Genomic DNA, 19,799 nt, shown 5'->3' on the forward strand with positions numbered 1-19,799 from the left:
TTGGTAGTTACAGTCTTGTCCCATCGCTGCAACTCCCCTACGGACTCGGGAGAGGCGAAGGTGAAGAGCCATGCGTCCTCCGAAACACACTGCTCGCTTAACCCGGAAGCCAGCCGCACCAATGTGTCGGAGGAAACACCATCCAGCTGGCGACCGAAGTCAGCTTGCAGGCGCCTGGCCCGCCACAAGGAGTTGCTAGAGTGCTGGGCCAATTGTGTGCCGCCTCATGGGTCTCCTGGTCACGGCCGGCTGTGACACAGACTGGGATCAAACCCCTTGCTGTAGCGATGCCTCAAGCACTGCGATGCAGTGCCTTAGACCGCTGCGCCACTCGGGAGGCCCTTAATGTCATTTTCATTGTGGACTTTTTCCCATAACAGAAGCACGCGAGGGAGTTCCATAACTTTCATTTCAAATGTCCACTCGTACAGCGCTCCAGACCCTAGCACTGAGCATGAGTAAAGTCCTTCGCATGATACGGTTATCCATAAGAAAAGTGGACATTAGAATGCAGTTTACTTTAAACCACCTCTGAGCGAATGTATCTCTAGTGCGCATAAAGTCATTTTCCAATGCTTTGTCGCTGTTATATCGGTTCTAGCGTCTTAATATGTTTTATGGAAAAAGGGTGTCTCCATAATGACCAATCTAAATAGCCTACCTACAGCTGGTAAAAAGTTGTCACAATTTGCGCGTGTGCTGCTCTGTCACTCTCTCAAATAAAATAAAATACAATTGCATTGGTCACATACACATATTTAGCAGAGTAGTGAAATTCTTGTGTTTCTAGCTCCAACAGTGCAGTAGTATCTAACAATTCACAACAATACACACAATACACACAAATCTAAAAGTAGAAGAATGGAATTAAGAAATATATAAATATTAGGACGAGCAATGGCGGAGTGGCATTGACTAAAATACAGTAGAATAGAATAGAATACAGTATATACATATGAGATGAGTAAAGCAGAAATATGTAAACATTATTAAAGTGGCTAGTGTTCCATTATTAAAGTGGCCAGTGATTCCAAGTCTATGTATATAGGGCAGCAGCCTCCAGTGCTCTCAACGCACACACACTCCTCTGGCCCTTCCCACCATTCACTCACTCACTCACTCACTCACTCACTCACTCACTCACTCACTCACTCACTCACTCACTCACTCACTCACTCACTCAGTAACAGACTGCTCACTGCCTGATAGTCAGCAGCAGCAGGTTACAGTTAAATATATATATATATATATATATATATATATATATATATATATATATATATATATATATACAGTGGGGGGGAAAAGTATTTAGTCAGCCACCAATTGTCCACTTAAAAAGATGAGAGAGGCCTGTAATTTTCATCATAGGTACACGTCAACTATGTCAGACAAAATGAGAAAAAAAAATCCAGAAAATCACATTGTAGGATTTTTAATGAATTTATTTGCAAATTATGGTGGAAAATAAGTATTTGGTCAATAACAAAAGTTTCTCAATAATTTGTTATATACCCTTTGTTGGCAATGACACAGGTCAAACATTTTCTGTAAGTCTTCACAAGGTTTTCACACACTGTTGCTGGTATTTTGGCCAATTCCTCCATGCAGATCTCCTCTAGAGCAGTGATGTTTTGGGGCTGTCGCTGGGCAACACGGACTTTCAACTCCCTCCAAAGATTTTCTATGGGGTTGAGATCTGGAGACTGGCTATGCCACTCCAGGACCTTGAAATGCTTCTTACGAAGCCATTCCTTCGTTGCCCGGGCGGTGTGTTTGGGATCATTGTCATGCTGAAAGACCCAGCCACGTTTCATCTTCAATGCCCTTGCTGATGGAAGGAGGTTTTCACTCAAAATCTCACGATACATGGCCCCATTCATTCTTTCCTTTACACGGATCAGTCGTCCTGGTCCCTTTGCAGAAAAACAGCCCCAAAGCATGATGTTTCCACCCCCATGCTTCACTATAGGTATGGTGTTCTTTGGATGCAACTCAGCATTCTTTGTCCTCCAAACACGACGAGTTGAGTTTTTACCAAAAAGTTATATTTTGGTTTCATCTGACCATATGACATTCTCCCAATCCTCTTCTGGATCATCCATATGCACTCTAGCAAACTTCAGACGGGCCTGGACATGTACTGGCTTAAGCAGGGGGACATGTCTGGCACTGCAGGATTTGAGTCCCTGGCGGCGTAGTGTGTTACTGATGGTAGGCTTTGTTACTTTGGTCCCAGCTCTCTGCAGGTCATTCACTAGGTCCCCCCATGTGGTTCTGGGATTTTTGCTCACCGTTCTTGTGATCATTTTGACCCCACGGGGTGAGATCTTGCGTGGAGCCCCAGATCGAGGGAGATTATCAGTGGTCTTGTATGTCTTCCATTTCCTAATAATTGCTCCCACAGTTGATTTCTTCAAACCAAGCTGCTTACCTATTGCAGATTCAGTCTTCCCAGCCTGGTGCAGGTCTACAATTTTGTTTTTGGTGTCCTTTGACAGCTCTTTGGTCTTGGCCATAGTGGAGTTTGGAGTGTGACTGTTTGAGGTTGTGGACAGGTGTCTTTTATACTGATAACAAGTTCAAACAGGTGCCATTAATACAGGTAACGAGTGGAGGACAGAGGAGCCTCTTAAAGAAGAAGTTACAGGTCTGTGAGAGCCAGAAATCTTGCTTGTTTGTAGGTGACCAAATACTTATTTTCCACCATAATTTGCAAATAAATTCATTAAAAATCCTACAATGTGATTTTCTGGAGAAAAAAAATCTCAGTTTGTCTGTCATAGTTGACGTGTACCTATGATGAAAATTACAGGCCTCTCTCATCTTTTTAAGTGGGAGAACTTGCACAATTGGTGGCTGACTAAATACTTTTTTCCCCCACTGTACCCTTATAAAAGATTGTATCATGAAGGAGAGGCAATGCATGTTCGAATTTCACCAAGTAGAAAGGGAAGAGGTTGAAAGGATGCTGTTGTCGCTTTCAGATGACAAGTCACCTGCTACAGATAATCTTGATGCCAAATTGCTTAGAGTTACATCTAACCAAATATTTACCCCAATCTCTCATATTTTTAATAAGTGCTTGATGTATGGGGTGTGCCCAGAAGTCTGGAAAGAGTCAAAGGTTATTCCACTACCTAAGGATAACACATCTGCATTCACTGGTCCTAATAGTTGTCCTATAAGCTTGCTGCCTGTGTTAAGTAAATTATTGGGAAAAAATGGTATCTGTACAAATCAAGGATTATTTCTCATGTAATGGTCTGATAACGGGTTTCCAGCATGCTTACAAAGAAGGGCATTCTACGAGTAAGGCCTTAGCACAAATTATAGATGATTGGTTAAAGAGTATGGATGACAGGAAGTTAATTGGTCCAGTGTTGCTAGATTTCAGTGCTACTTTTGATGTAATTGTTCATGAACTGTTACTAGGTGAACTCAAATGTTATGGTTTTAAGTCTGCAGCTCTATCCTGGATGGAAAGCTATCTATCCAGGAGAAGGCAAAAAGTGTTCTTTAATGGTAGCTTTTCAAACAGTAAAAATATACACTGTGGTGTTCCTCAAGGAACTAGGCCCACTTCTCTACTCTTTCTTTACTAATGATTTACCTTCAGTAATTAACAAAACAAGAGTGGTAATGTATGCTGAAGACTCTACAATGTATAGCGCAGCATCAGAATGTAATGAGCTAACAGATACTGAGTAGTGAACTAAGAATGGTGTCTGAGTGGGTTGATATGAACAAATTGGTGTTGAACATTTCTCAAATGAAATGTATTGTATTTGGTTCAAGATATATGCTTGCTGATGATCCCCAATTTGTCGATGAATAGAACTCAGCTTTATCATGGTCAGAACACATAGATAATATTGTTATTAATATGGGTAAGGGAATTGCTGTTAAAAAATAAATTGTTCAGAGTATGTAACATCTAGCACTCTGAATCAGGTGATTCAATCCCTCATCCTATCACACCTAGAGTACTGTCCAGTTATATGGTCATCTGCAGCAAAGAAAGATATAAAAAAAGCTCAAATTCGCTCAAAACAGGGCTGCCAGATTAGCTCTTCATTGCGCTATCCTTATTAATATTATCCAAATGCATCAGAATCTCCTATGGCTTCACATTGAAAACAAATTACTATCCAGTCTTCTGATTGTCTTTAGGAATGTTATATTTTTCAAAAGACCACAGTATTTTTCAGACCAGTTAGTACGTACTAGCAACACGCATAACCACCAAACCAGACAGGTAAATTCAGAGCATCTAAGACAACCCAAGCCAAGGACAAATCGCCTTAAATCTACAGTTTTATGTAGAGCCATAGCTGAATGGAACTCTTTACCAATCCATATTTCTCAGGCAAAAAGTAAATCCACCTTCAAAAATAAAATTAAAGAACATCTAATGCAATAGACCATATGACTGGACAGGAAATAGAAAGGATCAACTGAATGTTAAATGTGTTACCTGTCAGGTATTTTAATTGTCTGTATTGTCTACTTATTAAACGTTTGTAAAGTCTTATTAATTGGTGTTGGACCCCAGGAAGGTTAGCTAACGTTACGGCGTTAGCTAATGGGGATCCTAATAAAAAATTTGCAACAATTCACACAATTTGGAAAGGTACACACCTGTCTAAATAAGGTCTCACAGTTGACAGTGCATGTCAGAGCAAAAACCAAGCTATGAGGTCAAAGGAGTTGTCCATAGAGCTCGGAGACAGGATTGTGTCTGCAGCATTGAAGGTTCCCAAGAACACAGTGGCCTCCATCATTCTTAAATGGAAGAAGTTTGGAACCATCAAGACTCTTTCTAGAGCTGGGTGCCTGGCCAAACTGAGCAATCGAGGGAGAAGGGCCTTGGTCAGGGAGGTGACCAAGAACCCGATGGTCACTCTGACAGAGCTCCAGAGTTCTTCTGTGGAGATGGAAGAACCTTCCAGAAGGACAACATCTCTGCAGCACTCCACCAATCAGGCCTTTATGGTAGAGTGGCCAGACGGAAGCCACTTCTCAGTAAAAGGCACATGACAGCCCGCTTCGAGTTTTCCAAAAGGCACCTAAAGACTCTCAGACCATGAGAAACAAGATTCTCTGGTCTGATGAAACCAAGATTGAACTCTTCGGCCTGAATGCCAAGCATCACGTCTGGAGGAAACCTGGTACCATCCCTATGGTGAAGCATGGTGGTGGCAGCCTCATGCTGTGAGGATGTTTTTCAGCGACAGGGACTGGGAGACTAGTCAAGATCGAGGGAAAGATGAATGGAACAAAATACAGAGAGATCCTTGATGAAAACCTGCTCCAGAGCGCTCAGGACCTCAGCCTGGGGCGAAGATTCACCTTCCAACAGGACAGCTACCCTAAGCTCACAGCCAAGACAACGCAGGAATGGCTTTGGGACAAGTCTCTGTATGTCCTTGAGTGGCCCTGCCAGAGCCCGGACTTGAACCCGATCGAACATCTCTGGACATACCTGAAAATAGCTGTGCAGTGACGCTCCCCATCCAACCTGACAGAGCTTGAGAGGATCTGCAAAGAAGAATGGGAGAAACTCCCCAAATACAGGTGTGCCAAGCTTGTAGCGTCATACCCAAGAAGAATTGAGGCTGTAATCGCTGCCAACGGTGCTTCAACAAAGTACTGAGTAAAGGCTCTAATTACTTATGTAAATGTAATATTTCAGTTTTTTATTTTTTATACATTTGCAAACATTTCTAAAAACCTGTTTTTGCTTTGTCATTATGGGGTGTTGTGTGTAGATTGATGAGGGGAAAAAAACGATTTAATCAATTTTAGAATAAGGCTGTAACGTAACAAAATTTGGAAGAAGTCAAGGGATCTGAATACTTTCCGTATGCACTGTATTTAGCACTTTACAATGATAGAAATGAAAAAGAAAAAGAACCAAAACAGGAGTCAAAACAAAACATCAGACTAAACAAGACATAAATAAAGAGAGGGGTGGGCTCAAATAAGGGAAAGAGTGTGATGTATCAGTGTATGGGGATGGGAGGGTTGGGATTTGGAAAATAATCCGGGTTTAGGGTAGGGGGTATGGTAAGGTGCTGCTCAGTATTGTGAAGTGAGGAGTGTTTTAGTAGTGTATTTCTTTGATTGTATGTGTGTGTTGGGGGGGGGGGGGGGGGGGGGGGGCTTAAGGATGATAGTGATGGACTCAGAGTGATGGACTCAGGGTCACGGACAGCTGGAGGGAGGGAGGGAGTTCCAGAGCCTTGGAGCAACCCTGGAGAAGGCCCTGTCGCCAAAGCTCTGGAGCTTAGAGCTGGGGTTGACAAGGTGGCCCGCTGTGGCGGAACGGAGTGCGCGTGTGGGTTGGTGGGGGAGAAGAAGTTCTGAGAGGTGAGGGGGGGCAAGGTGGTGAAGGGCTCTGTAGGTCAGAATTATATTATGTAATCAATATCAATATTATTGTAATCAATGCGTTGGGAGCCAGTGGAGTTCATGGAGGACAGGGGTGATGTGCTGCCAGGACTTGGTGTGGGTGAGGAGTCGGGCTGCAGAGCTTTGAACCATTTGAAGCTTATGGAGGGAGCGAAGACGGGAGGAGATGAATGCATGTATGAGGGTTTCAGTGGCAGGACAGGAGAGGGAGGACCTGACTTTGGGAATGTTGCAGAGGTGGAAGAATAAGGATTTGACAGTCTGTCTTATGTGGTGGTCAAATGAGAGGGTGGAGTCCAGGATGACACCAAGGTTGCGTGCATGGAGGGAGGGAGAGACAGTGGTGTTGTCAATGGTGAGGGGGAGGTTTTGTTGCATCCATGTTTTTATAGCAGAGAGGCATAATTTAATGTGGGTCAGAGGTGAGTTGAGGAGGGATTTGGTGCTGAGGTAGATCTGGGTGTCATCAGCATAGCAGTGAAAGTTAAGGTTGAAGTGACGGAGGATCTGACCAAGAGGGAGGATGTAGATAATGAAGAGTAAGGGGCCCAGCACAGAGCCCTGGGGGACACCCTGTATAACTGCAGCTGATTCTGAGGTGTGGCCATTGAGGGACATGTAGTGGGTCAGGTTTGTGAGGTATGATTGTAGCCAGGAGAGTGCAGTGCCCTCAACACCCAAGCCCTCAAGCCTGTTGAGGAGGATCTGATGGCTCACTGTATCAAAAGCAGCACTCAGGTCAAGGAGAATCAGGATGTTGAGGGCATCAGCATCAGCAGAGGTGAGGAGGTCATTGATAACTTTGAGGAGGCTTGAACAGCTTGTTGATTAGCAGGTGGGTTTGTAATTGGGAGGCAACAGTACGTTCCAGAATATTGGCAAGGAAAGGGAGGTTGGAAATGGGGCGGAAGTTATTGATGATGGTGGTGTCCAGTCCTGGCTTTTTTAAGATGGGGGTGACTGCAGCTGTTTTGTAGTTGGAGGGGACAGTTCCGTGGTCGAAGGAGAGGTTGACGATGTGTTTGATATATGGACAGAGAGCAGGCAGGTAGGCTTTGATGAGAACAGTGGGGAGATGATCCAGGGAGAAAGTTGTAGTCTTGGAAGACATGATACGTTTTGAGATATAGGGAGAGTCAATGGGGGCAAATTCGGAGAGCCGGGTTTCAGGTGTGACTGTTGGGAGGTAGACAGGGAGAGGGGCGGCTGAGGGAGGTTGATTAGTCAGTTTATTTTGGTGATCTTGTCCTTGAAAAACTGGAAGAAGTTGCAGAGTTCAGTGGAGGGAGTAGAGAAGGCGTCGTCACGGGGCTACATATATAGTGAGGCAGACATATACTGGAGGCTATCAGCCATGCATTCAGTGGATCAGCGAACTGTCCTTTATTTGTGTGGGGCTGAAACATATTTTTCATCCAACCACGTGAGAATACGTCGCCAAGTGTAATTTCCCTTTGCCTGACGACTCAAACTGAATTCTTCCGATGTTCTATCGTTCGCTGCATACTTCAGCCTGAGACTGCCATCATTGAAGGCGTTTGTGGTGACGTCAAAATGAGGGGTTATGTACAAAACAAAGTAATCAGCGATTGGATAATATCTAACCAATCAGAGTAGCAAAGCCAATGCCGAATTTTCAAACCTCCGCTTTACCCACGTGTGTTCTGGCTCTGGCCCAAACCATCGGTTTCTGGGACCATTCAGAATGGTTAGAATGTTTTTCCATTCTGGAAATCTTCATGGAGGTACTCAGATCCAGACTCATTGCGGAGAAGAAACTAACGTGCGTGGGCGTGGTGTAGTGTTTGGCCGGAGCAAGGTAGTTTGGGTAGCCAGGCAAACTTTCCCTGGCTAGCCTAGCTCACGTGGAAATGGCTAAAGTAGGCCTAACTGGAGAAATAAAAATAAAAGTTATGAAATACACCATTGTGGAAACAGGTGCTGCACAAGTGAAATCCCCTGTTTGATTTGGAGTCGTTGTGGACAAGGACAACAACCCGTTAGATGGATGTACAGCATGCAAAAAGTGAAAGCAGGTGTTTGTTTACAATAGGCTAATTCAGTTTATCATCAGTTAATTATTAGGCTACGTTAATTATTAGGCTACGTTAATTCAATTATTAGGCTACGTTAATTCTTCATTTAGACCATACGTAGGCTATATCATATGCAGCTAACCAAATGCAATCAAATCAAATGTTATTTGTCACATACACGTGTTTAGCAGATGTTATAGCGGGTGTAGCGAAATGCTTGTGCTTCTAGCTCCGACAGTGCAGTAATATCTAACAAATAATATCTAACAATTTCACAACATATACCTAATACACACAAAACTAGTAAGGAATGGAATTTAAGAAAATATGCATATATGGACAAGCAATGACAGAGCGGCATGGACTAAGATACATTAGAATATTATAGAATAGAATGCAATATATACATATGAGATGAGTAGTGCAAGATATGTAAACATTATTAAAGTGACTGTAAACATTATTAAAGTGACTAGTGTTCAATTTCTTAAAGTGGCCAGTGATTTCAATAGGCAGCAGCAACCTCTAATGTGCTAGTGATGGCTATTTAACATCTGATGGCCTTGAGATATAAACTGTTTTTCATTCTCTCGGTCCCAGCTTTGATGCACCTGTACTGACCTCGCCTTCTGGATGATAGCAGGGTGAACAGGCAGTGGCTCGGGTGGTTGATGTCCTTGATGATCTTTTTGGCCTTCCTGTGACATCGGGTGCTGTATATGTCTTGGAGGGCGGGTAGTTTGCCCCCAGTAATGCGTTCGGCAGACCGCACCACCCTCTGGAGAGCCCTGCGGTTGCAGGTGGTGCAGTTTCCGTACCAGGTGGTGATACAGCCCGACAGGATGCTCTCAATTGTGCATCTGTAAAAGCTGTGAGGGTTTTAGGTGCCAAGCCGAATTTCTTCAGCCTCCTGAGGTTGAAGAGGCTCTGTTGCGCCTTCTTCACCACACTGTCTGCGTGGGTGGACCATTTCAGTTTGTCTGTGATGTGTACGCCAAGGAACTTGAAGCTCTCCACCTTCTCCACTGCGGTCCCGTTGATGTGGATAGGGGGGTGCACCCTCTGCTGTTTCCTGAAGTCCACGATCATCTCCTTTGTTTTGTTGACGTTGAGTGAGAGGTTATTTTCCTGGCACCACACTCCCAGATCCCTCACCTCCTCCATGTAGGCGGTCTCGTCATTGTTGGTAATCAAGCCTACTACTGTTGTGTCGTCTGCAAACTTGATGATTGTAGTTGGAGGCGTGCTTGGCCACGCAGTCATGGGTGAACAGGGAGTACAGGAGGGGGCTGAGCACGCAACCTTTTGGGGCCCCAGTGTTGAGGATCAGCAAAGTGGAGATGTTGTTTCCAGCTAATTTAGCCAGGGAAAACCGGGGAAAACGAGCTCGGACAAATGTATTGTAAGGGAATTGTTTAAGTTTCAATTAAACTATTTGATTATATAATAAAGGTCTTGTTTTGTTATGTCGGCTATAGGCTTTCATTAGGTAAGAAGGCTAATTAGAAGGCCCTTTTTTTCAGAGCGATTTGAGTTGTCAATGTGCTGCATGTCATTGTGAAAATAAAAATATATTGTTCTTAATTCATGACATGGCTTCCTTTATGTCCAAATGTGGAATAGACATGCAGGCAAATAAATTAATGCAGGGAGGGGAATAATAGCCTGCTAGGCCTACTCTGTCATAAAAACAATTTCATAGTGTGTGTGTCAAATCAAATCAACATTTATTGGTCGCGTACACAGTTAAGTAGGTGTTATAGCGCGTGCAGCAAAATGCTTATGTTACTAGCTACTAACAATGCAGTATAATGTCAAACAATGCCATACTTTTTTTCAATAATGACTAAATAATTATGTCAATCAACCGTTTTTATCGGCAGTAAGAAACTGCTAGCCATTAGCTGCTAACAGATGAGAACTGCTAGCTAACTGGCAAGCACAGAAACAGTCAACAACTTCGGGAGGACAGACCCCTAGAAATCGGCCGAAATTGCAGAGTCAAAGAGGATAATTATTATTCTGTCAAGGAAAAGTAAAAAAAAAAAAAAAGTATTTATAGAGGCATACTAAGACAAAATAAACGTGACAGTGTGTAAATGATAACACATTAGTGCAGGAAATTAAGAAATTGGTTAAAATGCTGGAAGTGAATGCTGAAATCAAAACATTAACTATGCAAATAAGCAAAAGCTGTTTGCATTAAGGAAATAGACACCTGGCTCAAATAGAAGCTTGTCTCTTATAAGCGCCTGTTGTATTCAGTGATTGAAGCAAATAAATGCCTGGGCTATAATTTAAGTTTTACTGTACACTCCAAAAAATGCTGGGTTAAAAACAACCCAATTTGGCATGGCTTACTAGGGGTGTGGCTTTCAGATAGTTATTTTTGGCTACACGTGAGAGTTAATCTGTTCTGTTGTATTGTCAACATATGTTAAGGTTGAGCACTGAATAAGGCTTACACAAGAGTATGAGTTCCTTAAAGTGCCTATGCATATTCCAATAGAGTGGTGAGGAAGAGTTCCTTGTCTGGAAGCGACTTCACCATTCATTTTCTGTATTCAGGGTTAACTCAAACATTGTTTTAAGCTTTGTTTCGCTGACAGTTACAGTTGATTTTGGGATTGTATATCGATTCGCTCTCTTTAAATATAAGTCATCTGTTTTATTCGTTTCAGTGTATGAATTGTTGAATCAAACTTTTTGCCACCAGCTCCTGATATCAGGGCATAAAAACTGCAATCTGTTTCCTGAATTAGCCTAGTGCTAGTGAGCATGCACCCAGCTGGTGCACATGCGCACTAGGCCGAGCTTGTTTTCCCCGGTTTTCCCTGGCTAAACTAGCTGGTTATCTGAACTATGCTAGTTTTCGCTCATGTTAATAATTTGACCGTGCACCTTGCAGGTTGATACCGTTCTAGTTTACGTTTTACTTTGTAAAAAGAAGCTGTTACAGGACTATTTTATTTACTGTCTCTATTATTAATCACATTTATTGTAAGGGAAACGAAAACATGCTACGTGTTGCACTAGGCCTTTAGAATAATGCAAAACATATCCTTGACTCTATCCAAGATGATGAGCGGGAAACAAATGATGCCAGTCAGTCTGCACAGCCGGCCCCTCGAATCTACACCTAAACTATACCCAAACTAATTTCACACATAATAACAGACAAGATTAAATTGACAATAATCTGATGAGGGACAATATTAGGCCTATCAGTTGTCAAATTGTACATGAAGAGATGGGTGCATCTTGTAATTGACAGATGTAGGGAAAGGAGCATCACTTTATCAAATCCTCCTTCAGAGTCACATGCAGGTAAAACATTTTGATTTCTATACAGTATCAGAAAGAGCATATTCTGCAGTTTCTATGATACTTACCTTTGTCAAATAACTCTCAAAATTCAAGAGGTGCAGCTCTATTTCCAAATGTAAAATTTTCCCAGAATGTCCGTGCTGTCCATGCGTTCAGCAGATCACCACTCACGTGGCAGCATTGTTCTGGCTGCTAAGCAAATACTAGTAACATAATAAACTTAACATTTTAATATGCTATTCTGTCGTCATTGGATGAATGGGCAAAAGAAACCAGATAGAAACTGATAATGGTGCATGTGACTTCAATGAACTGACTGATGAGGAGGGTGATTGAATTTGATTGATCTGAATGATGAGGGTAAATAGGATGATTGAATTTAGAACAAAGGTTTAATGATGATAAAGAATTGTGGGCGTTGTGGGCGGTCTAATTATTTTATTATGAAAGGCTGAAAATTGTATATAATTTCCCAACGGAGAGTCAAATCAGACACTGAGTACAACATACAATGGGTGTAGTTCACAATAGCAAGCCGAACCAAACGAGTGGGGCGCACTGACAGCATTGCAAATGCTGCAGAATTTACACAAGAGTATGAGTTCCTTAAAGTGCCTATGCATATCCCAATAGAGAATTTAGACGAGTTGGAGTCGGATGGAGGATCGGATATTGAGCTTGACAGCGACGTTGCTGATGAAGAGTCTTCATCTGATTCTGATGTTGACTTCGAGCCTCCGCCTCTGATGCCTCTGATGCCTGAACCAGAACAGAGCCAACTGAGACGGTGATCCCAACTGCCACGGCGAGACAGGAGTCTGGGAGGGATGGCACGGTTTGGGTAGAAAAGAGTGACGAGTTAATACATGCAGATGTTGTAGCACATCAGAGATTGTACTGTTGCTTATGCGCACAGAAAAGGAAACAGTACGTGGGACATGTCTATTGGTGAACTCAAAGCATTTATTGCACCCTTGTATGTCCGCGGGGCATACGGTGGAAAGAGTCATTTTGGTCTGATAGGTATGGGGTGGACTTTTTCCAAGAGACCATGTCACCCAACCACTTCAAAGAGATTATGCGACACCTGCGGCAGGTGCACACGAAAACTGTGAGCACTGCAACCTATTTGTTTGTGGGGCTTGCTTACACAAAGCCCCGAAGCTGTGTGCTGACTGTGGACCCGAAGCATCAAGACAAGATGAGATTGATTCATGCGTAAAGGCACAATACAGTGTCCGATACAATCAACAAATTACTGTTTTTTATCTTGCCATTCATATATTTCCACAAATATTTATTTATGCAATTCATCCTTTACAATTGTTGCACTGGTGCTTTTGTTTAAGAATATAGCAAATCATTTCACCTGTGAACCTGGCTGGTTAAATTATTATTATATATATTTTTCTACTTTCTAATTACTATAACTCTATTACTAATCGACGCTACAAATAAAGTTGATCAAATGGATTACACTTCAATGTTTTTATTATAAGGGAAACAAAAATAGGCTATAGGCCTACATTTTTTCTAGGACTTTGTAGAATTATACAAAACATATCCTTCACTCTATCTAAACAAATAACTTCTTTTTATTTTTTTTATTGATATATTTCCATGAATAATTCTTCATGCAATTAATCCTTTACAATATTAATCAAGCGTTGGTGCTTATGTTTGCGCACCTGTGACGCGTACTGAGTATACGAAGAGGCAGGAAGCAGACGCAGGAATTAACAAGGTCAAGGTTTACTAAACAATGACAAAGAGAAATAACAAAGATAGAGTAAACGACACGAAGCTAAACAATCACACACAACATCATCCAGAACAGTCCAGGGCTAAATAGGGGTGGTGATGAGATGATGAGGTGCAGGTGCGCTGGAGGTGATTAGGGTGTGTTTCCATTCTGGTGTTGCTGAGGTGGTGCGCTCAGATCGGTGGCTCAGTAGACCGGCGAATCAGAGCGCCGGAGGGGAGCAACGGGAGGAGATGTGACAGCACCTTGCGGGTTGATATGCATATGATGCATATGCTATAGGGGACGCCTGGCAACTTTCTCTAGCGAGTACTTATAGGCTGAAAGGCCAGGCAGTTTTAGTCTTGCAGATCCAAGTTCAGTTTTTAGATCCACCTGCGAGCCAGGCCTAATCGCCCAACATCAGTGCCCGACCTCACTAATGCTCTTGTGGCTGAATGGAAGCAAGTCCCCGCAGCAATGTTCCAACATCTAATGGAAAGCCTTCCCAGAAGAGTGGAGGCTGTTATAGCAGCAAAAGGGGGACCAACTCCATATTAATTACCATGATTTTGGAATGAGATGTTCGACGAGCAGGTGTCCACATACTTTTTGTTATGTTGTGTATATGTACACTACCGGTCAAAAGTTTTAGAACACCTACTCATTCAAGGGTTTTTCTTTATTTTGACTGTTTTCTACATTCTAGAATAATAGTGAAGTCATCAAAACTATGAAATAACACATATGGAATCTTGTAGTAACCAAAAAAGTGTTAAACAAATCAAATTATTATATTTGAGATTCTTCAAATAGCCACCCTTTGCCTTGATGACAGCTTTGCACACTCTTGGCCATCTCTCAACCAGCTTCATGAGGTAGTAACCTGGAATGCATTTCAATCAACAGGTGTGTCTTCTTAAAAGTAATTTGTGGAATTTATTTCCTTCTTAATGCGTTTGAGCCAATCATTTGTGTTGTGACAAAGTAGGGGGGGGGGGTATACAGAAGATAGCCCTATTTGGTAAAAGACCAAGTCCATATTATGGCAAGAACAGCTCAAATAAGCAAAGCGAAACGACAGTCCATCATTACTTTAAGACATGAAGGTCAGTCAATCCTGAAAATTTCAATAACTTTTAAAGTTTCTTAATGTGCAGTCGCAAACACCATCAAGGACTATGATGAAACTGGCTCTCATGAGGACCGCCACAGGAATGTAAGACCAGAGTTACCTATGCAGCAGAGGATAAGTTCATTAGAGTTACCAGCCTCAGAAATTGCAGCCCAAATAAATGCTTCACAGAGTTCAAGTCACAGACACATCTCAACATCAACTGTTCAGAGGAGACTGTGTGAATCAGGCCTTCATGGTCGAATTGCTGCAAGAAACCACTACTAAAGGAAACCAATAAGAAGAAGAGACTTGCTTGGGCCAAGAAACACGAGCAATGGACATTAGACTGGTGGAAATTCGTCCTTTGGTCACATTTTTGGTTCCAACCGCTGTGTCTTTGTGATACGCGGTGTGGGTAAACGGATGATCTCTGCATGTGTATTTCCCACCGTAAAGCATGGAGGAGGAGGTGTTATGGTGTGGGGGTGCTTTGCTGGTGACACTGTCTGTGATTTATTTAGAATTCAAGGCACACTTAACCAGCATGGCTACCACAGCATTCTGCAGCGATACGCCATCCCATCTGGTTTGGGCTTAGTGGGACTATCATTTGTTTTTCAACAGGACAATGACCCAAAACACACCTCCAGGCTGTGTAAGGGCTATTTTACCAAGAAGGAGAGTGATGGCGTGCTGCATCAGATGACCTGGCCTCCACAATCCCCCGACCTCAACCAAATTGAGATGGTTTGGGATGAGTCGGACCGCAGAGTGAAGGAAAAGCAGCCAACAAGTGCTCAGCGTATGTGGGAACTCCTTCAAGACTGTTGGAAAAGCATTCCAGGTGAAGCTGGTTGAGAGAATGGCAAGAGTGTGCAAAGCTGTCATCAAGGCAAAGGGTGGCTATTTGAAAAATCTCAAATCCCAAATATATTTTGATTTGTTTAACACTTTTTTGGTTATTACATGATTCCATATGTGTTATTTCATAGTTTTGATGTATTCACTATTATTCTACAATGTAGAAAATAGTAAAAAATAAAGAACAACCCTTGAATGAGTAGGTGTTCTAAAACTTTTGACCGGTCGTGTATGTGAATAGTGTGTATAGACAGTATGGACAGTATTTGAATAGAAAAGGTGTGTATAGCAGTATTTATATAGGATGAGCCATGACTAGAATACAGTATATGCATATAAAGTGGGTAAAACAGTATGTAAATATTATTAAAGTGACCAGTGTTCAATTACTATATACAAAGTGCAACAGTCTCTAAGGTGCAGGGTAGAGTACCGGGTGGTATCCGGCTAGTGACAGTGTCTGAGGTTCAGGGCAGGATACTTGGCGGAAGCAGGCTAGTGGTGACTGTTTAACAGTCTGATGGCCTGGAGATAGAAGCTGTTTAAAAAAAATCGATTGGTCTAAATTTTAAAATGTGTATTTTTCCATATATAGACACATCCTATATGGTTTATCAAATAAACTATATGCACTGAGCTTGTCTGATGCTTTAAGCGAACTGTTTGATGAAACAATGAAGACACACAAATGACTAGAGAGAGTCCGATTGCAATTGATTTGATTGTGCCGGGCCTGGCTCAGACTTGCTGTGTTAAAAAAAAGGCAGCGAGTGACTGTGTGACTAGCACCCGTTGTCTCTCTTTCCTCGCTGCTGCAGCGACCCCCACACATCAACAGTGTGTATATCGGTGTCTGTGTTGCTGAAGCTGCAACATAATTACAGCCATTTTAGACTGAAAAGTTATGTTACCGAAATCCCTAATTTGTTTAGGAAAAACATTATTTTTCCTATTCCCTCAACCCTTGCTGTCTTTACGTGACACATGTATGCTTCACATGCACATGACCAATAGGGCCTGACTTATATTATATCATAATCACATCAATAAATTAGTTATAACAAACTCTGAACACTGTAACGGGGGAATGTTTACTGGTTGTGCAGGAGGTAAAGGGAAGTCAGATGTGTGGAATAAAATGGTGGTTATACAAGGCTACTATACAAAGCCTACTAATGATAATGACAAAACGTATTATTATAATGATGATCATAATAATAATAAGAAGGAGATCAAGGAAAAGGGAGGGTTATTATTATTATTATAAATATACATTTTCGGACAATTTGGAATAGTGTAAACAACACTAAATAAATTACAAATAATACCAGAGAGGCTGGTCTAACGAAAAAAAGGTTAAAGCCTTTATTACAGAATAGCAAAGATTAAAAACAGACTAATTTGTGAAATTGTTGGGTGAGGCTTGGGCTCACGGAATCAGAAGGCTATCAACCAAACACAAACAGGCAACAGAAGCAGGATCTGTCTTATTTCTGTAGATACAGCATTCGGAAAGTAGTCAGACCCCTTTACTTTGTCCACATTTTGTTACGTTACAGCCTTCTAAAATTGATAAAATCGTTTTTTTCCCTCATCAATCTACACAAAAATACCCCATAATGACAAAGCAAAAACAGGTTTTTAGAATGTTTTGCAAATGTATTAAAAATAAAAAACCGAAATATGACATTTAAATAAGTATTCAGACCCTTTACTCTGTACTTTGTTGAAGCACCTTTAGCAGCGATTACAGCCTCAAGTCTTCTTGGGTATATATTTATTATTGGGTATATATATTTTTTTATATAATGTAAAGTGGTTGTCCCACTGGCTATCATAAGGTGAATGCACCAATTTGTAAGTCGCTCTGGATAAGAGCGTCTGCTAAATGACGAAAATTTTAAAAATGTAAATGTAATGACACTACAAGGTTGGCACACCTGTATTTGGGGAGCTTCTTCCATTCTTCTCTGCAGATCCTCTCAAGCTCTGTCAGGTTGGATGGGGAGCGTAGGTGCTATTTTCAGGTCTCTCCAGAGATGTTCGATCAGGTTTAAGTCCGGGCTCTGGCTGGGCCACTCAAGGACATTCAGAGACTTGTCCCGAAGCCATTCCTGCGTTGTCTTGGCTGTGTGCTTAGGGTCGTTGTCCTGTTGGAGGTGAACCTTTGCCCCAGTCTAAGGTCCTGAGCACTCTGGAGCAGGTTTTCATCAAGGATCTCTCTGTACTTTGCTCCGTTCATCTTTCCCTCGATCCTTACTAGTCTGTTAAATAGCCATCCCTAGCCGGCCTCCACCCAGTACCCTGCCCTGAACTTAGTCACTGTCATTAGCCGGCTACCACCCGGTTACTCATCCCTGCACCTTAGAGGCTGCTGTACATAGACATTGAACACTTAAATAATGGAACACTGGTCACTTTAATAATGAGAACCAACCTCAAAATCGAAATAGAGAGAAAAGAACTATGCCGGTAGTACACTCACATACACCACACACACACAAACACGCACACATACACACACATTTGAAAAGTGGACAAACAGGCCTATTTGCTGTGTCTACCTGTATAAGGGACGGGGAAGGATTTGAGTGGTAGAAGCGTTGAAATCCTGTTTATTTTCTTGCCAGCAGAAAGCTCTTAACCTGTCAGATGAGTCAGTCTGACCGGCAGAGAACTGCATCCAGGCATCAACACACACACACCCACATTGACACTAACACGCACACACAGATACACATACACACACATACACATCGCACTACATTTACATAACTGTCCACAGTTTGACTTTCCAGTTCTCAGCTCACAGTTTATCATCTGTTTGCTTTTTATAAGAAAATTATTCAACTGTAAATATCTCAACTGTTTAAGCCATTTTACACTGAAGGGTTCGGGCATTATTTTTTATTTTTTTTAACTAGGCAAGTCAGTTAACAACAAATTCTTATTTAGAATGACGGCATGAGGCATCCCAAACTCTAAACGACTTCGCAACGGGTCTATACTGAGCGATTCAGTTTGTGCGTGTGTGTGTGTGTGTGTGTTTTTATTTTTTATTTCACCTTTATTTAACCAGGTAAGCCAGTTGAGAACAAATTCTCATTTACAACTGCGACCTGGCCAAGATAAAGCAAAGCAGTGCGATAAAAACAACAACAACACAGAGTTACATATGGAATAAACAAAAACGTACAGTCAATAACACAACAGAAAATATAAAATCTATATACAGTGTGTGCAAATGTAGTAAATTATGGAGGTAAGGCAATAAATAGGCCATAGTGCAAAATAATTACAATTTAGTATTAACACTGGAGTGATAGTTGTGCAGAAGATGATCTGCAAATAGAGATACTGGGGTGCAAATGAGCAAAATAAATAACAATGTAAATAACAATATGGGGATGAGGTAGTTGGGTGGGCTAATTACAGATGGGCTGTGTACAGGTGCAGTGATCGGTAAGCTGCTCTGACAACTGATGCTTAAAGTTAATGAGGGAGATAAGTGTCTCCAGCTTCAGAGATTTTTGTAATTCGTTCCAGTCATTTGCAGCAGAGAACTGGAAGGAATGGCGGCCAAAGGAGGTGTTGGCTTTGGGGATGACCAGTGAGATATACCTGCTGGAGCGCATACTACGAGTGGGTGTTGCTATGGTGACCAATGAGCTAAGATACGGTGGGGATTTGCCTAGAAGTTATTTATGACCTGGAGCCAGTGGGTTTGGTGACGAATATGTAGTGAGGGCTAGCCAACGAGAGCTTACAGGTCACAATGGTGGGTAGTATATGGGGCTTTGGTGACAAAACGGATGGCACTGTGATAGACTACATCCAATTTGCTGAGTTGAGTGTTGGAAGCTATTTTGTAAATTATGTCGCCGAAGTCAAGGATCGGTAGGATAGTCAGTTTTACGAGGGCATGTTTAACAGTGTGTGTGTGTGTACAGCAGTGATCCCCATTGTTCTATCAGCTGGGTTTGGGGAAAACCTCCCCACCCACTGTTTCCCTTAGTCAGTGTGTGTGTGATGTGATTATCTGATGGCAGTGTTAAGGGTCAGTCAGAGAGAGGAAGGGAGCTGAAGCCCCTTATTTCCTGCTGTCTGTACCCCTCAAATCCTGTTTAGAGGGCTCACAAAAGGATCACAACACACTCACTTACATACCACTGAAGGAATAATCTGCAACAGTAGAACATGATTGGCCATGTGGTCAGTCTCTCCTCTCCATTCTCTGGAGCCATAGTCCATAGGGATTACATTTACATTTTACATTTTAGTCATTTAGCAGACGCTCTTATCC

General features: G+C 42.1%; 1 protein-coding gene across 1 annotated transcript in view; it reads left to right on the plus strand.

Annotated features, from left to right (window-relative positions):
* Positions 1-7,122: 7,122 nt before the first annotated feature.
* LOC311149148 (rho GTPase-activating protein 39-like) overlaps positions 7,123-19,799 on the plus strand; it is a gene marked incomplete at both ends in the record, with an annotated part of 73,832 nt that continues 61,155 nt past the window's right edge. The window contains 2 exons of the mRNA XM_084186235.1: positions 7,123-7,195; positions 12,411-12,564. Of these exons, the coding sequence (XP_084042361.1) occupies positions 7,123-7,195; positions 12,411-12,564 (227 nt within the window). The remainder of the gene's footprint in view (positions 7,196-12,410; positions 12,565-19,799) is intronic.

The sequence above is a fragment of the Coregonus lavaretus genome (genome assembly GCF_964263955.1).
Source record: "Coregonus lavaretus genome assembly, chromosome: 21".
NCBI lineage: Eukaryota > Metazoa > Chordata > Actinopteri > Salmoniformes > Salmonidae > Coregonus > Coregonus lavaretus.